We start from the raw sequence: 21542 nt of genomic DNA, 5'->3' as shown, positions 1-21542 counted from the left end.
ATATTTATAAATGCTATGTATATATATATAATGTTATACATTGCGATCGACGAAAACGGATAGGAAGGTAAGTTTGTCGTCGTCAGAAAACTTATTATATACCTGTAGACTATTCAACGGCGAAAAAAAGTTTTATATCTTGTCACGAGATAAAAGAAAAGAAAAAATATTTTACAGACGACAAAATTACGACGGATCCGAAGTAACGTACCTATATAGTTTTTCTATTCGCGGACAAAACGTGAGTACTTAAATCAAAAGATGGTTCGTCGGATATATAATTTCTTCTATATTACGTCAGCTCGACGTTTTTTGATTTTAAACGTATAATTCTGTACAATAATATCAAAAGTACCTGTAACCTAATAAATGTAATTTCATGATAGAATGTGTTCATCGAGTCGTGTGTAGTGCGGCCCTCAAAAACTGTTTATCGGTCTTATAAGACGTCATATTTCCAACACAAACGACAAACGATTTTACTCGAAGGTACTTTGAAACGCGCTAATTAAAAACAAAATTCTGCATTCAGGACGAGAAGAATTAATTTTACGTCGGACGAAGAATTATTAATACCTACCTATAGTAGTATTATACCTCCATCAAAATTATGAAAACGTAGTGTTTTTTTAATTTGAATGGAAAAAGTTTTTTTTAAATTTATTTTTCTTTAAAATACCGACTAAAAAGAAAATATTTTCTCAACACTATATATAGGTATAAGATCTTAAGGTTTGCGTCACTTTTTCAACCTTAAAAAAGAAAAATACTACGCCATCTGGAAATCATTGTTTTAAAAACTTTTTTGCGATTAAATTGAATCATAATATTATATGTAAATAGGTACCTGCATTAAACGAGCTGACGCTTACTGAATTATTCATACACCCTCTTAAATCAAATATTTAAATATAACATTATTAACGTCCGACCGAAGCACGATAACAATAATTATTGTGCTCGCAAAATTATAGAATACCGCTGCAAAAGTATATATAATTATATACATTTTCAATTATTATAAACTTTTAGCGCCGTTCGATTGAATATCTAAAATACATTTTTTCACTATATATATATAATACCTACAATCAGGGCCGTATTACCCAATAGGCACTATAGGCACTGTGCCTAGGGCCTACGAACATTTTAGGGCCTACGAAAATGAAATTTTTGGTTACGATTTTTCTGTAATATTTTTTTTTAAAGTTAATTAACTATTTGTAGATGTTAGCACAACAAATAAAATATTTTTTATAATATTTCTCGTATATTTATATTTAATGTTCGTTATCGTAATTCGTAATAATCACTTAATGAAATCAGATTGGATAAACCATAAACCGATAAAATGCATACGGTATACGGGAAAACGACTGTGTATGATGAATGAAACGACGATTTCTGTTTAGAATATTTTTGGAAATAATACAAAAATAATATCATTTACGTAATATAAATAATATTTATCGACCGCGGACTCACCCACACACACACACACACGCGTGGACATTATATGCGGGACTTGTTCGGTCGGTATCGCCATTCGCCGTATCGAAACGATAAGACAACATTTAATTATTCTTAAGTAATCCTTGTCAATATTGTTATTTGTTCGTAGCAGTCCGCAGTTCCGTACTATAAATTATAATATCATTATTCATTAATATCGTTTATTGTCAATTGTAAATCCAGTATAGTGAACTTTAAACGGAACAATCTCTGAACAGGTACTTTAAAATTTTAATCTATATCTTACGTTAGATAATATATTAAAATAACATCGTATTTAAAATTATATCATATACTGATATACTCTTATAAATGTTTATGTATACATTATTAGAGTAGAACTAGTAGAAGTAATATTGAAATGTCTGGTGATGGGTACAAAAGGATGCACGAAAGTGGTTCTACTAAAAGAAAAAAGAAAGAAAAACGAGATTTATACATCAGTCAACAAATGGGGTCCATGAGCAAATTCATAATAACACAAAATCGTTCTAATGCAGGTACAAGTACAAACCAAATTGAGATTTCAAATAAAAATCAACTAATAAATATTATGACAGATGAATCTAAAATTGAAGGTAATTTATTAGGTTCATCTCCTAAGAAAACTGAACCAAATTTGACAACTCCCTTAAACGAAACTACAAGTGTTATAACTGAATCTATACCAGATAAAGTTAAATCCAATCTGACCGACCTTAGTAATTTAAAATTTAGTAACGATCCTGCACATTGGGAAATTAACGCTGATCTGATTTCTTATTTTTCTGAAAATATTCCTATTCAAAATGTGGATGCAGATTTAACTGTATCTGCTAGACAATTTGGTAAAAAAATGAGATATTTCAGAAAGGAATATTTTTCACGAGCATTAGGAAATGGTGAGTGTGTAAATCGAGACTGGCTGATATATTCGCCATCCACTGGATCAGTGTATTGCTATGTGTGTAAAATTTTTCGTCATTTGCAAAGTAGTGATAAATTAACACTTGTGCATCAATTCGAAAGTGGTTTTGATGATTGGAAAAATATTAATGTTAGAATGGAAACTCACGAACAATCTAATGACCATTTTAACTCGATAAAAAAAATGGTAGACCTTCAAAAATGTAAAAAAATAGATGTGGAATTAATAAATCAGTATAATAAAGAAAAAATGTATTGGATTCAAGTTTTAAGACGAGTTATAGCAGTAATTAAGTTCTTATCGTCTAGAGGATTAGCTTTTAGAGGAGATTCGGAAGTATTTGGCTGTCCAAAAAATGGTAACTATTTAGGTTGCCTTGAACTTCTTTCTAATTTTGATCCTTTTCTTGAAGAGCATATAAAAAAGTTCGGAAATCCTGGCAAAGGAAATATATCATATATGTCATCTACGATTTGCAACGAATTTATAGACATTCTTGCTACTACTCTAAATTTAAAAATTGTTTCTGAAATAAAAGAATCAATATATTTCGGTATTAGTATTGATTCGACGCCCGACATAGCGCACATCGATCAGTTAACGATCATTATTCGTTACACCACCATTGGTCAAGGAAAAGTCGTAGAGAGATTTCTTGGCTTTGTTCCTATTGAACAGCATGATGGTAAATATCTTTTTAATGTATTGACTAAATTGCTTAACGATAACAATATTGACATATCAAATTGCCGTTCTCAGTCTTACGACAATGCGAGTAATATGAGTGGAATATACTCAGGAGTTCAAGCTCTTTTTCGTGAAGTAAATAAATTGGCCGAGTGGGTTCCCTGTGCTGCACATAGTTTAAACTTGGTAGGATCTGTTACTGTTGAATGTTGTACTGAAGCCATTAAATTTTTTAGTGTGGTTCAGTCAATTTATACGTTTTTGGCAGCATCACCTCAAAGATGGTCTATAATGTTAAAAAATATGAAGGAGTCTGTTTTTGTAGTTAAAAGTCTGTCTGAAACAAGATGGTCCGCGCGTAGTGATGCAACGAAGGCATTATCACTTAATTATGAAGAAATCCGTCAGGCTTTGATTGATATTTCATTATCAGAAAGACAACCTCCTAATGCTGTTAATGAAGCTAAGTCACTTGTTAAAAAACTCAATCGTCTTGAAACTGTTCTAATGTCTAATATTTGGAATGACATTTTACAACAAATTAATATTGTAAACAAATCGTTACAAACACCCGGTATTGAGATATGTACTGTCGTTAACCTCTATAACAGTCTTATATTATGTTTTAAAAAAATGAGAAGCGCCGAAGAATTTGATTTATTTGAAGAAAAAGCAAAAAAAAGAGTTTCTGGTTTGTCTGATTATTCTGAAATGGAATCTAGAAAACGTAAACATAAAGTCTCGATAAATGATGGCAATGCAATTGATGCTGTTGATCAAATGAGTGCTAGAGATAAATTCAAAACTCAAACATTTTATGTAATAATTGATAAATTGATTGTTGAAATGGAAAAACGAAAAAAAGCTTATTTAAAATTAGACGAAAGATTTAATTTTTTAACTAACGAGAGTTTAAAAGATGAAGAAATAAAAATAAAGGCAAATAATTTAGTTGAAGCCTATAAAACCGATTTAGAATCTTCATTTGTTAATGAGTTTTTGATTTTTAAGAGCTTTCGAGAAACTGGGATGTCTGTTAATGAAATGCTAATTAAACAAATAAATACCAAAATGGTAACAAGTTTTCCAAATGTAAACATTGCTTTTAGGATATATTTATCAATTTTTGGGACTTCGTGCGAAGGTGAAAGATCATTTTCAATTTTAAAGAGGGTTAAGAACTGGCAGCGGTCAACTATTGGACAAGATAAATTATCATCATTATCGGTACTTGCAATTGAACACGAATTACTCCAAGACATCGATACCGAAAAAGTTATAGAATCATTTGCAAACAAAAAATATCGTAAAAAACATTTGTAACAATAAATTTATATTAAGACATATTCTACATAATACTGTTATTTTTAAATTGTTACAATAAATTATCTTGTTTTATATTTAAATACAAAGAACAAAATGAAAAATGGTATAAAATAAGTTGTTTTGTATGGTTCCTGCAGTTTAATTTTAAATAATATATTTTGAGTAATGTAAAATGTATTTTTAGATGTGTTAAAATTGTCATTAGATAAAGTTATGATTATAAAGTTAATAATTGATTTTCAGGTTGTAAATATTTTTGATTTTAAAGACTTAAAACACTGCGAAAAACACTACCTCTCCCAAAAATTAGGTTTCTTAATCATTTAAATACTGAACACTACAGAACCGTATATTAGCACATGATGGGTAATAAAGAACTGTGCCTAGGGCCTACGATAGTGTTAATCCGGGTCTGCCTACAATATCGTTTTACTATACATATATTAATAGGTAACGTATTATAGTGCTTATACTGCATCTACTAAAATGTGTACTTAAAGAATCTTATTATTATTAGACGCACGCAAAAATATTAGACTGCAAAGGCGCTCGGTGCAAACGGCGTTCAGCCATTTCCCCCTGGCTCGTGCTGCCGAGAAGGATTATGCACAATATCGTATTATATTATAAACGGAAACAAAACATTTTAAAATAAACCAATTTGATGTTTTAATGCATAAAAATTCAGTGGCACCGCCGAGTATATACATATATACATATCAACTGATGTTTATCTATACGAGACGGAAGAATAGGAGAACCAAGATTGTATACAAGGCCAAAGGGTCCGGGAAAAAAGCACGAGAAGAAAAACAATGTAAATGTAAATTTTTCTCGGGCGTAACAATACAATAACCCGACACGATGGCACGTCTCTAAAGTCTAAGAAACCAACGACTACAGTGTGCTACAGATGTACGGGTCGTATTTGATTGCATAGACGTTTTATTGGCTAAAATACTCGATTTTTATAGAGGACTACGGCCGCGACTGACCTATTTCCGTTCGTAGTGTGTGTGTGTGTATGTTTTTTCGCTATTTTATGTATAGATCAAATTTTAACATCAACGTTATATTTTCAGTCCTGCATAGAACGATGATGGCGTTCCGATGGTTTAAAATAATCATTAAGCACTCTATTCGGGCCTTGTACGATTTTCCAGCCGCCGAAAAACCCTGTGTACAGTATAAAATACGACGCGAATAAAATTGTATATGATTTTTTTATCGTGAGCGTAATACGGGTTGTAAGTTTTTCTGATGAAAAATACTGCTTTTCACGCGTAATGGCCCGTAGTGCGCATATTATATACATAGAAATCGTTGGTGGTTGCAGTTTATACTTTATAAATTTATATATATATACATACGTCATAAACGCGCGAGCACAGCCCTGTTGTATATAGCACATCATACACGCGCACAATACACACAATATCTATAGGCGAACATTGAAACGTCGGTCGGTCGCCCGTTTTGAAATTATCATTTTTCCGGTCCGACGGTTTATCGCCATTTATATATTATAATATAATAACAAAAATATTATACACATAAAACACACACACGCACACACATTCCGTGGACCACATAAATATTATCGCCGTCCGCGCGAATAAAGGAACGACCTCTCTCTCTCTCTCTCTCTCACTCCTTCCCACCGGTAAAATAATAAATATAATATTATAATAATATGCATTTGAGTGTATTGTATATATTATTATTGTACAAAATATGTACATCGACCGTGTGTGTCGTGCAGTGTGTGTGCTTGCAGCGTACGAGCATTATAAAAATGTGTAACGATTGTGAATTATTGCAATAAATCGCCGGGCCGATTGTCGTCGTCGTCGGGGCGGCGCATTTACTGGACCCGCGTATTATGTTATAATATTATAAAAATAAATGACGCACTGCAACCAACCGACGGGGGAGGTGTGCATGGATTCCGCGACGGACGAACGAACGAACATGAATGGCGGGGAAAAAAATTGATCAAAATTTTCAATAAAGGGCGCATGCATTATCAATAGGTACGCCTCTTTTGTCGACGCGTTCTTTCTTCCTTTTAGCACGGGGTCGTGTTCTCGGTATGTGGTGGTGCATGTGAATATGTGCTCGTTCGCGTTTCGGGGGACCCACCGGGGGATTTGCGCAAAACGAAAATAAACCTTTGAATGTTGTAAAGAGACGCAGCCGTTGTATACGTATCATCCTCGTGCCATTATTATTATTATTATTTATTATATGACCGCGAATACGCCATTCGAGGACGATAAATCGAATTTCATTATACGCTGCACACGTTCGACGAGCTCCCGACGAGAAAACCTACAGGCGAGCAAAATGAAAATATTATACAGACGCGTCTAATTGGTGAAAAAATGCGAATAGACGTTAAAAATAATAATCGAGAGGTACCGGCACGTCTTTGGAAAAACAACATAATCGCATAATAATAATAATAATAATATAAAAGCAATTTAGATCGGTCGTATCGATAAACGCCGGTCGAGTTGGGCGGCGGATCGCGGGAGTAGGTTACCGGCAGCCGTAATCCAACCGACGAATTCGCTTATTATTATTATCTACGTATAAAATAATATAAAATATATTATAATAATAATATAAACGTATAGTGAAATCGCTGTGCGTTGTCGGCGTAACAGCTATAGATACCATCGGAGAACAATTAAACGTTTTTACCTCCGTCTTCCCTCGAGTGGTTCCCTACGAGAGTTAAATAATTAAAAAAAAAACTCTGTGACGACATCGACAAAAAAATAAAAATAAAATCAAAAATTCAGTGAAACCATTCCGAGGGGGGTCGTCGAGTCACGAGCGCACACGGTAATGTGGTCGGACCGCCGCACGTCCTTATATATATTATTATGCGATAGACGTACAAGCTGCGTGTCGGGTTTCCCGTCGTCGTCGATGTCATGTACGAACAGGAACTCCAAAGACGGCCATCGCCGGTCGACCGACTGTTTATAATGATATGCGGGGCATTTACTGATACGATATTGTATAACATTACGAGTATATACTTATATTGTACACCCCATACCACACCACGGCGGGTTTCTCACTCGCTCGCTCTCTCTCTCTCTCTCTCTCTCTCTCTCTCTCGTAGTTCCACAACACGATGATAATATAAACGCGCGATAATATAATAGGCCGTTGTTGACCAAACCCAACCTCCTCTCCGCCGCAAACACTTGAACGATATTTTATAAAATAAATTACTCGACCGGCGGGCGCGATATCGATTTTGATGAGACCCAATTGACGACCGAACGCAGACGGAAATCTAATAAACGACCCGGACGACCGCTGCAGGGTTGCGGCGACGACGGCAAGGGGAATTCAAGCAAATCGAGAGCGTGCGACAAAAATTAGGGTCAAATGATATTTATTATGTGTATATTATAATATCATATTATTAATATATACACAGTGTCAAGTACGCCACGCAGACGGACCGGCAACGTGAATTTTTTTTTTTTTATTATTCCTTTCGCTGAAAGACGAGTGCGGGAATATTTATTTTTTTGTCGACAAATGATGTACGTCATCGTATGCGGGATTTATGTTGAAAAAAATAAAAACGTTTCGCGCGTGGCTGCGGTGGTGAGATGGAAAAAAAAAGTAAAAACAAAAAACTCTATATACAGACTGTTCTCGACACCGTCGTACTCTGCACACCACTCACACGCTCGCGAACGTTTCGATAAAACGTGAATATTATGTGAAGCGAATATTCTCAATATTATGGCCGTCTGGGAACCGAATCTTGCGACGCCATTTCTCGTTGACGCGACGCTGTTGGATTTTGTTTTCAGCGCCTCCATATGATATTATTATTATTATCATTATATGTTTTTACACTTTTATACGTGCGTATAGCGGAAATAAAGTCACTCGCTTCTGTGGCCTATATTACGTTTGTGTGCGTGTGTTATTTATGGTATACGAGTATAGTCAAACATACGAGTTATATTATTATTATACCCCACGGAGGCACAACGGATAGCTCGCGGGATAGGGGGGAAAACCGTTTGCAAATTATACTGCGCGCCTTTACTGCACTAGTCTATATATAATACCGGAAAATCGGTTACTGCCGCAGTAGATTTCGTTGTAAACAAAAACTTTACTACTAATACTACTACTACTACTACTATACGGCGATAAAAACAGACGCAGCGAATTTCTGGGATAAAAAAATTCCGCCGACTGCGCGCATATAAAATCATTTTATAGCACGATAAAAAAAATTAAAAATATATGATGGAACAAAAAATCGGCCGTTGGTCGAAATCGGCTCTCTCGTCTATTATCCGTGAAAAATGTGAAAAAAATATAAGTACTTTGTCTAAAATGTGCAGCGTACACACAAGCAAAAATATATTTCGAAAATGTTTTCAAAAGTCGCAAGAAAAAAGACTGTACAATATTATATTGCTATAGTATCGATCTGGACGAGTTTTAGAAATATTCTGATAATAAGGGTCTGAAAATATTTATACTTTTCGATAAGTGTGCTGTGTGGGATAATAATGGGCGGAAAGTATAATATTGTGGAAAAAAATTCGTTCCTCCCGTCGTCGCCGCCATATGGGTACGCCGCGCACGACGCGCTCGTACAATTTTTTTTCTCCACATTATATTATTATATGCTATCTTATCGTTTATCCGTCGCCTTTTTCGAAGGCGATAAATTTCGACACGACTCCCCGGGCTCCCCCCCCCTCACGCCACGCCACCCATCATTGTGTAACGTATATTATACACACTCAGCTAGCTTTAGCGCATTGTCGTCGCACGCGGGACGCGAACGTATGCGAAGCCATTAACAACAAGTGACACACACACACACACACACACACACACTCGCGGGTATGTTTGAAAAGGATGACCGAATGTGTGTGTGTGTATGTGTGTGTGTGTGCCGTAATATCTGAATACAATGAGCGTATACACCGTATCCGTTTCAGCCGTCTGACACCATTGTGCGCGTGTATCGGCGGCGGCTCGCGCGTTATGCATGAGTCATGAGCAAAATTTCAATAGACACACACACATACTACCTATGTATGATATTATGCTATGTACACAAAACACACACACACACACACTGTTATTATTATTTTTCTTGCCGCAGACGTGTTAGAATAATAATAATAATAATACGACGACGATGACGGGTTGATGATGATAATTATGACGAAAAAAAAAAAAAAGGCGATTATCATCATTAGACAGCTGTTGCTGCGGTCCGGGCACATCACATACACGTAGGTAGGTACCTGGGTATACCGCGCCGATACCGAAAGTTCAGCGGTAATGCCATTATAATATTATACCGTGGTCAGGACATTTCGGTCCGGTTTCCGCGCGCGGCGTTATATATATTTTATGTAACTTTTAATCCGTCATTCCATTTTTTTTTATCATTATTATTATCATCGTCATCATCGCCGCCGCCGCCGCCGCCGCCGACGGGCGAAATATCTGTGCAACTACAACACACCTGTTATAATGATTGAGTGGGTACCTATATTACACTACGGACGCTAAATATTAATTAGTATTTAAATGCTATAGCACTCCTGCGGCTGACGACGAGAGATTTATAGTGGCTGTTCAATTAGCCGAAAAAATATATTATAATATATTGACTCGAAGTGTTTTTTTTTATGCGCTTGTACGGATACAACATTCGTGTGCAATTCAGAACGAATTTCAGGCACAAGGTCGTTTGAAAGTTGATACGCCGAAACCAATCTACATATTATTATTATATTGACCAAGAAAGTTCGTCGTTTCGTGAGGTCTGCGGCGGTCCACTGGGGAGGGGAGGGGGAGAGCTCTCTTAAAATGCCGTTTGGATTGTGGAAAAAAAAATGAATAAAAAATCGAAAACGTTTGCATGACTTGTAATTTTGGAGGTTTATAAACCCTAGGCCATAATAATTTATCGGCGACGGTGACGGCGGCGGCGTTATTATTGTAATTTATTAGCGAGGCCCCCCGAGGGACAAGGCCCCACGTAACCACGGGTGAAAACAAAACAGAATTAAAAGAAATACGCGAGCTGCGCCCGACAAAAAAAATAAATAATAATAAAGCGCACGTAATTAGTGTATACAGAGTTAAGTGAAGTCGGCACTGCTGTGATTTAACGCGCCGCCCTGGCGCGCTAGCTCTTTGACGAGGGGTGTTATTTCCAGAAAACTTTCCGCCGCGGAATTTCTCTCGATTTCCGAAACGAAATTATCCGAAAAGAAAAAAAATGTAAAAATAATAATATTATACGGACCGGGGTTTCAAAGGGTATACGTTTTTTTTTTATTTTTAAACTCTCGCAGTGTGTAATTAACAAAGGTTTCTTCTTTATACCCTTACCTAATTCTTTTTTTTCTTTTTCACTTTTTCGGACCTATAAATCAACGTTAATTACGGACGTGAATGTGATAAAAAATGAAAAAACCCTGCTCTTTTCCGCCCCCTTACGTGTACGGGACTCGCGTTCTTTGTGCCGAACGATGTGCCCCCTCGCGCCGGAGGAATACTAATTTTTCGTTCGCCGACAATACGCTAAAAAATTGGTATTTTTTTTTTTATTTGATAAACTTTTTAGACATTAAAATGTACGGGCGACACGACCCTCCGCCGACCTTCGCACGTTCCGCCATCAAACTGTAAAAATGCAAAACGAAACGGAATGCTCGCTTGTAATAAAAAGTTATAGGTGTATATGAGAGAACGAGCCAAAAAACGCGACGGGATGACATAATTGGTTTTTGTTTTTGACGTACACACGCTTTTCTCGGTGAATATAATATATTATTAGGTACATAGAAAAAAGAAAACTCGTAGTTGGCTTTAAATATATATAGGACTACGATTGCAAACATTTACTATCGGGCCAATATTATTTTGCACCTCTGACGATAAGACGAACGGGCGTCGCCGATCGGACAGCGATAGGAAACTTTTTTTTTTTTTTTTAGCACCTATATCTATACTTATTATTTTTGTTTTTCGAACAAATTTCGAGCAGCGATATGACAAAAATGTGGGCAGACAAACACGTACGACCACGACGTGGAAATGCGTTCCAAAAACGAGATTAAAACGTTTTCATTCGAAATTTTTTTAAGCGCCAACTGCGATAATAGACAGAATAACAAACAATAGGCGCCAAAGAAAAATATTAATTTTGAAATATGATAAGTGAGAAGTTGCGACGATCGAATCGGAGAAGAAAAATATATTTTGTTGACCAGGGTCGAAAGCATTGCAAAACACATTCGCGGAAGACACTATAATATTATTTTAATACGCGAGACAATAAGCGAAATAAAAAATTGACCACTGGAATTTGTGCAGTAGTCGGCAAAATACACAGTCGGCGCGAATGATGTTAGACGTTAGTGGTTTGACGGTTAGAAAATCTAATTTTTTCAACAATTTTATTCATCTAAGCCCATACAATCTATACCTACAGACGCACGAACCGTTCGCGCGACATTAGAAATAATATAATGTATTATCGATTCGACGGCGTTTTCCGCATAAACTTTACTGCATATTATTTTAATACTGACAATGAAAATGTCATCGTAGAATTCGTCAACTAACCTGTCATGTGTGTTTTGTCGGTAGGCAAGGCGGCCGTCATCATCGGCGGCGGCAGACTGGCCTGCAGGTGCTGCTGGTACTGCCGCTGCACCATGTCGAGGGTGCGTTTGCCGTCGTGGTGTTGGTGCTCGGCGCTGGAGCCCAGCGGGGGCCACTGGGACGCGCCAGCGGCGGCGGCCACGGCGCCGGTGACCATGCCGTATACGCCGGCCGCGGTGGACGCGGTCACTCCGGGCGCAGGTCCGGCGTACGGTTTTTTCGCGGGCGGCGGTCCGTCAGCGGCGTTCGCGATGGTAGGTCTACCGCAGACGCCACCGACAGCGGCCGCGGCGGCTGCGGCTGCGGCTGCCGAGGGTCTGCTCCGGCCGGACGACGCGGACGCGGCGGCGGGCATGTTGTTGACGAACAGGCTGCGGGTCCGGCTCTCGGCCTTCCGGTAATACGACGGGTGGATCATGAGCAGCGGCTCGACCTTGCCGCCCACCGGCGGTTTGGCCGAACTGGGCATTTCGTACTCGACGCTACAGTCGACGTGCAGGGGCACGTTGAAATCCTTGACGCGGTACCCGGACGGCCCGCTGCTGGACCCGGACGATCCGGATCGGGACGACGGCGATCCGCCCGCGGATCCGGCGGCCGCGGCCACCATCAGGGAGGACGGAACGCCGGCGGAGGCGGCCAGCGGGCTGGGGTACGAGGACCCATAGCCCGCGATCACCGCCTTGTTGTAACACGTAGTGGCGTTTAGGGCCATCGGGTGAGACGACGACGGCTGCGCGCGACGAGATCCCGCGGCGGCGGCGAACACACGCGCCGAAGATCACCGTACGGCGACGACACACGCGCGCGCGGTTAACAACGATATTCCTCCTGGAGACAACGACGTCGATAATCACTGGCGACGATCACTGCAAGCATCTGGCGCACGAAACTCGATTTAATTATAATAATGCTAAATACTTTATTAATTTAGAAATTACCAAATTTTATTTATTTTTTTTAAAAATAATTAACAATTTTTTTTTATTAGATCACCAAAACAAAATCAAAAATTTCAATAAATAAAAAAAAAAACAGTCGCAATAATTGAAACAAACGGCGCAGGTGTTAGAGACGAAATTAATGTGACGACCGGACGAGTACACTCTCGTTCGACGACAAAAATAAAAACAAACAATAACACGTACGAGCGAAGACTACACACAACACGAGTGAACACGGTCGTGCGGCGGTGCGCTTACTGAGCAGTTTGACGACGGACACCGGACTGGCTGGTGACTGGCGCGCTCCGTTCAGACGTATGCGGCGGTACACCGGCTGCTCGGGCGCGCGCGACCGGCCGGGCGACCGACGGTGGCGCGGCCACGCGGCGTTTTCCCAGTCAGACGTCCGCGCGCCAAACATTTATTTTTTTCGGTAGAATAATAATAATAATAGTAATTTCCTCCTATACGCTGTTCTTCTTATTGTTGTTGTTATTGTTATTGTTGTGTTATCATCGTCCTTATTATCACTGTCAGTTAACGATCCGCGACCTGCAGACGGGAAGGGGTGGGGTGGACGTCGTTAAGGGCGCGAACGACTATTTTTTTCTACGACAGTTATCGTTAGGTATATACCGCGAATATATTTTAAATTTTTTTTCGCCGATCTTCTGTCGAGAATTCACCTGCCCGAGACGAATCGAATGCACCGTTGACTTGGCGATGACAAGACGTGTGCGGACGTGGCGGCGACGGTGACGTTTCCCTTTTCATTTTATTTCCTACCGTTTCGTCTTCTAAATACAAATTAATATAATATATTATGATATTCGGTAAACTTTGTTTCTTTCTTCTTCTATACTTGAATATTTCCCTCCTGCTTTCCGGCCAACCGACCAATCGGACACCGTCCGAGAAAAACGCGACTTGCACACAGTGACATCGACTGCAACCCAAAGAAATCTATTTTCCTGGAAGTCGTCGCGTGCGCGTAATACGCATTATTTCGCGTGTTTTAAACGAGAGCCAACTATAATAATACGATAATAACAATATTATTATTATTAAGATCTTCGGCCGTCGCTATTGTAATTGTTTCCAATATAATACGCGTTACGTTTTTCTTTCAATTTTTTTTTGTTTTCACGCCGTTCGCGATTATTACGCAAACGCATTGTTTTACGACTTTCTCGCAGCGCCGCCGGTTCCTCTCCGAGTTTTTTCCTATTTTTTTTTCGCCGATTCGCATGACCCAGTATTATGTGCTATTATAATAACAATAAAATATTATAGTTTATTTATATACATATAATATATATAGCTGTAGCGGCGTTCCCATATATTATACTGCTGCAAGAGTGGAGCTAGCTAATAGACGACGCGGCCATTGTTCGTTTGTAAATTTAACGCTGACGAATAATGTAATATATGAATATCCGCGACCATTATTGTAATACATTACAGTATAATATTATAAATATGTACTCGTCGGCCCTGTGTCGTGCATTATCCAGATAAAAATAATTTTAAGTATCTTTTTATCGATATCAATCTATATAGTTAAAGTGGGGGTTACCCGAACTAAATTATTCAATTAATAATCTTTTATGACAAGATATTTTTCAATTTTTTTTCGTGGGATAAGACGTATATTTTGTATACCTAGGTGTTAATAGGTTAATTTATTTATATTTCGTTTTCCTTGTCTATTTATTTTTTATTACGTATGTTTTACTGAAGCTGTTTTGTAGCTTATTGCTTGTATTTTCTGGTAAACACCGATGGGTAATCTTAATTAAATCACACTTATTTACGAGCGTAAAAATTGTATCTTACATAATATACTACAATATATTATTGTAATTTAAATCAAAAATGCTATTTTACAGAATATGCAACTTTTAAATTATGTTTTTTTTATCTAGATACATTTGATCACCTATCTTATAATATCTATTGCCTGTGTATAGACTATGGATTAGCTTTGTACGATACTGTGCTCGACGCACTATCAGTATAATATCATAAGAATATATTGGATATATTATATTATATTATATATTAGGTAGATTTAAACAACAGCACACAATTTAATACACAGGTACCTCTATACGCTGTACATAATAATATATTATATTATAAGAGCGACGCCTGCTGACCGTTTTAATCGTGTCGATATCATATATTATTATTATACACGCGCATCATCCGCAAAGCCGTACAATAATATTATAATATTAATGCGAACGTTCACGGTTTAATAATGATTGTGTATATTGTATTCGATAAACCGCCTTCGTGTAATGTATATATAATATTATAAATTATAATACATTTGACAGTATGACACTCCCGCGCGTAATCCCTGCGTATAAATATATATGCGTACACGGTTCTCAGCTATATACATCCTGCAGTATAATATTACTGTATGTATTATAATATACCTATTATAATACCTTTATATATGTTTGAGTTCTACATTTTATTGTAAGCTGTACAATTGACTGCATTCGATAACTCTGTCGATTTTTTTTGCAAATATCCTCGGGCGTAGGACGACGTCCTTTTCTTTCAAAATTACCATATCATACTCATAATATGTATAGATAACGCAATACTGCTGCAGCGACGTCGTAGTTAATATCTGTCTCGCCGCCTGCACTAGATTTTGGTCTGAAACGTAATATTTATCACTTTGATGGCGTTTTTTATATGGACGCGTAACGTGACTTATTACTGATGTTCGCAATATAGTATACCTAATACCTATTATGTATATATATATATATATATATCTATTTGTATTAACATAATACGTTTGAAGTAGATTAGCACGAGAACGTGTCCTATATATTTAAATTAAAAAAGTAGTTTTTATGGCGCCGTCCACCAAGTGTGAATATTTTATATTGCAATGAAAATTAATCACAACAAATACGACATGAGACTATATTAGCCTACGGCGCGCGCATTAAAATGGTTTATAACAATGTAAAAATATAAACTATCAAGTAAACATTTTATATTAATTTATCGACTGATTTTTTGGTATCCAGCATACACGTTAATAATTTAAATAATTAAATATACCTAATTATACTTATAATGAGTTTTTGATTGTGTGGTTTTAAACAAATTTTTTTTATTTCAAAAAATTATATAATATATAGTCCATGACCTAATAAATTTACTATAGGATATTCAATTTAAATTTATATTATGTAGATATTATACCTATTAAATAGATTTTTTTTTATTAAAAACGTTTTTAAAATAAATTATTTTAATATATCTAATTAATTTACATATTATTATATAATCAAACGATTCAAACGTTTAGAAATCGGTTATAAATTATTTAAATAAACATAATTAATTAACATATTATTATATATTCAACTGTTTGGTAAAATACGACAATAAAATGAAATTTTTGGCACTGACCATATTGTTAAGCTATTCGTTTATAAAAACCAAATATATGTATATAATTTAAAAAATTAAAAAATTAAATTATTTGTATTCATTTTAACTGATTTTGACTAGGGACATAATAAAATAATTTATGAATTAACTGTCTATTAATTAATGCAATGTACAGTCGTCTACTTGTATCCACACAATACACATAACCGTATATACCACATAAATTATGCCACTCTGTATGACCGTATCCCACAATCAAAAGAATAACAAATCCTTTCAATTATCGTTACTAGCATTAAAAAAACCAATATGCAATCATCAAACAAATAATATTATACTGGTGGTTTAATTTATAATTATTAAACTGTCATATTTAAAACGCAATTGAACTTGATATTGAAATAATTCAAAATTACAATTAACCATCTAATCAGTAGGCCGATTGGTACTTACTTTGTTTTACTAATTTCAAACAATAAAATAATAATATTGTTAAAATAGTTAAAAATGTTAAATGTATACACTTTTATTTTTACTGTAGTTGTTAACAGTTAGGTATACGCATTATTATTGTATTTGTATACTTACTGTTATTCGGACGTGGTTCAGTATTGATTTCTTTAAACTTAACGTCAAGGACTTGATATACGATAACAAATTATAGTTTCCAAGAATCGAATTTTCAACGTAAATCAAATCAGTTACCACATTCGCCCTACGTCGCGCGTCGGTATCAAATATGAAATAGAAAGCATAATAATAATAATAATAATAATAATAATAATAAAAAATACTAGTTTCCAAAACACAAATATCCGCAGGGATATAAAACCCTGCTGGCCAATCGTCGACCACAATAACGATTTCACGGGAATTTCTAAATGTCATTTAAGGGTTGATTGTCTATCGACTATCGTCAGTCATCATTAATAATATATAATTACAGTTCGTATACGAATAAAAGTTTTTTTTTTTAACAATTTATATTTAGATAGATGTATTGTTTCATGCGATTGTTCTGAAAAATGTACATTCATATCCATCTATTAAACGGTTGACAGTTTCAAATTAAAAAGTCCAAATAAATCCAATCGTATTGATATTGATTTATCGTGTCATACAAGTATACACCATACGGGTTGGCACACATTACTCACCAGTCACGTTAAATAATTTCAATAGACTCGAAAAACAAGATATTATGTTGTATATGACACGTATAAATACTATAATGTATTATAATTTATAAATAATACAATATACGCATAGGTACCTATTATTAATTTAAAAACTCAATATCCGCTTCCGCTTCCGATCATTAGGTATTATAAATTATAATATTATATGATATCCACTGCGAATACATTTTAACCCTCAGATAAGACAAAGCACATTTGGACCAGTTGCAAATTGTCATACTGAAATATTAAAACCAGTTTGCATCAATAATTTATAGTATCTATATAACATTTATAACTTTTTATATATTTTTAGTACCAAGAGAAATCACCATAAAATGCAAAAGCGCTATCTGTAATTCTTGCTATGTTAAAATCGTTAACATTTCGTGCACCAAAAAATAAGTTTCTTTGAGTAACCTGTATATCTTTAATCGTGTTCACAAGGAATAAAAACTTTCCCTGGATAACTAACATCGTAATTAGGTCCCACGTTACAAAATCCTATAATCGGGGCGCTTTTGTCTTGCACCCCGCCAAAAGCGCACTCAACACAATTGGCCAATTATACTACTTTCGGCCATGATAATCAAAATCTATTATGATAATAAGCCTGCAGATTTAGTAGGTTTACGTGATCTATATTATATTATGGTTACATATATTTTATGATAATAATACAAACCGGTGATAATGTACAATAATTTAACAATACTTATACAATATACAATATACATACTATACATATATTATTATACTCGTATAAACACAATATAAATTTTAAATGGGTATAAGCATCTTAGAGAATTGCATTATTTGCAGGAATAATAAAGAACCTGCGGGTGACTAATATCCACGGGAAGGACGCGGTCGAAAAGTTGGCACCGATGATACATTTATCGGCACAATTCAATGAGGTTGTATAATCGCGATGTTGGATTGTGGTCCGAGGTGACTGCATCGCTGACCATGTTGGTTACGGTACTTGCAGCGAGCAGGTAGATAACCGCGACATTTTTCATCAGCTATTTTCCCGACGTCCCTTTCCGCGCCATCCAACTAGCTAACGATTCCATATTTTGTAATTTAAACATTTTTAAAATTGATTCTTAGGGCCAGTTGTACCGTCTACGGTTACGCTTAATCAGCTGATAACAAATTTAATAACCGGGAAAATTCGGCCAATTAAACTTCGGTTAACTTTAATCGGAGATGGTACAACTGGCCCTTAGTGTTATCGTACTACAGTATATTATTGCACACCGACAAAATTTCGGGCGTGGATCTCGTCCAAGTGTCCAGCAGACCATTTTTGGGTGTCCATCACGTCGTTCGTTCACTGGTGTCTTTTGTAAAGTATAGTGTTTGCCGTTTGGAAATGATGAAACCGTGCATTATTATTCACAGGTTTCTTGTAGGAAATAGGAATATACGATTCCATATATGCCTCTACAACTTTTGTTTAGAAATAATTATAATATATGAGATATAAGTATATAGGTTTAAAAAATCCAAGGAATACTTTGGTTAAATAATCATGAATCGCATTCTATGATGATTTTTAATATAATATACAATAACTTATAGGTAAATTATAAATATGAGGTAGTCTTGATAATCGTCAGTTTGTTTGTATGATTTGGGACTCTTAACAACTATCCAAAGTATACTTGGCTCTTTGGCCTGTCGTGTTGATAAAAATAACATTTGCAAGTGATAGAACTCCGCGTCTTTGGACTCGCCTTTGTTGGAATGACGTACTTCCTTCAACCTCACGTCCTCATAATATAATTATACAGTTTTAAACACATCTCGATTCTTGATAACGTTTCGTGGTTAACATTTCCTCCGCGTACATAACACAGGTAATATATATACCATAAATAATATAATATGCGTATTTCGATAAACATGTTTATAGACGAATAGTATATATTAATATGTATCGTGTTTAATTTACATCTTTATTTCTTTTCGTTGGGATATGGAAAACATAACCGCCACCGGCGTTGACACGTTCAGTGGTGTGAATCACGATTTCCTCATTTGGGCGGGGTATAGGTGTAGCTGTACAAGTAGACATATATTTTAGACCAATGTATACCATCAAATGATTTTTTTCAAAAAAAAAACATTTTTAAAGAGTAGTTATATAGTTTAAAAGAATTTAATTTTTATTTATTAATTAACAATAACTTGCTTACTATCTAAACGTCCTAAATATCGTTATATCGAAACTAAAAATTGTTGTAAATGGTATAACCATATAGGAATATAGGACGCACGTGGAAGCATGGATAAACAATTCAATTGGAAAATATTATATTTTATCATTATATCTACAGTTGTTATACAGTTGTCCAGAGAAAATCTAAATGATTCGGTTAAACACGATGTATAATTGATCAGGCAGCGAGCGCTAGTGCGTAGTTAAATCTTCGGTTCCGAAAGGAAATTATGGCGCATTATTTATGGCTTTTTGGCGAGATATGATTGTTAAATAGAAAACGAAAATCGTTTCACGTTAATAGGATTTAAAATCCGTTTTGAACGGATGTCACCGCCACCCATGTGAAACGCAGGTAAACACATAAAACCGATGATTGCAGTGCCAAGCGATGAGAGGCTCAATAATATTTAAATTTTACAACACAGCTGAGCGGGTGTTTGCCGATGACGTGGACGAGTACCCTTCAATTCGAGCAGTAAACCAATTTGTTGTGAAATAATAATAATAATAAAAAAAATATATTATAGAAATATTATAAGAAACAAAGTTTCTCTCATCCCATTGCAGCCGCCTCCGACGTTCGCTTAAAAAGATCGAATCTCGGAGGTTCGCGTAGGTACACTTTGTTTACCTCGCGTCAACGCCGTTTACATTTACATATTATAACGTCAACGTTATTAATTTTCACTTTTTTTCGACCGTCGATATACCGCGTGGCACCGACGAGGGTAGCTCGAAAGGGATGGGCGGATTCCACGTTTCTATACGCAGTTTTTGACAGGTCACGTTAATATGTATAAGAAAGAAAGGAGAAAAATCGATTATTACGTATACGCGCACCCCTTTTACGTTTTTAGGTCTTTGACACGTGATGCGTCGTCAGCGTCCGCACTGCGGGTCTCGATAATGTGTAACAGATGAAAAAAAAACCGCACACAATGGTATTATTGGTATCACAAGACTCGAACGCGACGACGCATTGGGGAATTATTATTATTCACCTGCGGTGATGCATCGGAAAAGAATAATAGAATGAAGAGGAAAAATAATAATAATTGTAACGCGACGGCGTCACGCGGTTGCCGCACGGCCGCTGCACATGTTCTCTGATGTACACAATATTATATATATATATATATACTTTTTAATTACTGAGATTCGTTGTATTCTCGTTATTGCTTTTTTCTTACATTATTTTTTTTTTTTGTTTCGTTCGCCGCCGACGGATTTCGAGGAGAAAAAAATTTATAATGACCGTGTAATACGATCCCCGAAAACCAAAATCGTTATTATTATTCGTTTTTTTTTCACTTCGATGCGTGGCTCGGGATATTTAAAACCTACGACTTGCGTATATAATATATATATATATATAGGGAACGAGTTGAAAACCGACCGCAGACGTCGGTCCGTAGATTCGTTTCGCAAAGATGATTTCGGACGTCGTTACCAGGAATAATGTAATACAATATAATAAACCGAAATATTATAAAATATATACCTCACAATATAGGTATTATTATAATAATATTATACGTCATATCGCAATTCGCAACGTTCGGCTTTTCACCGATTAAACCGATTTATAAATCGTAGAGCAGTCGCACACTAGAACCACAGTCCATATTATAGAGATTAGA

General features: G+C 36.1%; 1 protein-coding gene across 3 annotated transcripts in view; it reads right to left on the bottom strand.

Moving 5' to 3' along the window:
• The window catches only part of LOC132950145 (centrosomal and chromosomal factor-like), a 120702-nt gene extending 105972 nt beyond the window's left edge, over positions 1-14730 (bottom strand). For all 3 annotated transcript variants that reach the window (XM_061021385.1, XM_061021388.1, XM_061021386.1), the window contains exon 1: positions 12083-14730. In XM_061021385.1, coding sequence (XP_060877368.1) covers positions 12083-12836 — 754 coding nt within the window. In that variant the 5' untranslated portion in view covers positions 12837-14730. The remainder of the gene's footprint in view (positions 1-12082) is intronic.
• Between the last annotated feature and the right edge of the window lie 6812 nt (positions 14731-21542).

Source organism: Metopolophium dirhodum, chromosome 8 (assembly GCF_019925205.1).
Source record: "Metopolophium dirhodum isolate CAU chromosome 8, ASM1992520v1, whole genome shotgun sequence".
In the NCBI taxonomy this organism is placed as follows: domain Eukaryota; kingdom Metazoa; phylum Arthropoda; class Insecta; order Hemiptera; family Aphididae; genus Metopolophium; species Metopolophium dirhodum.
Note: the sequence above shows the minus strand (reverse complement) of the source record. Positions and strands in the feature narration are given on the sequence as shown.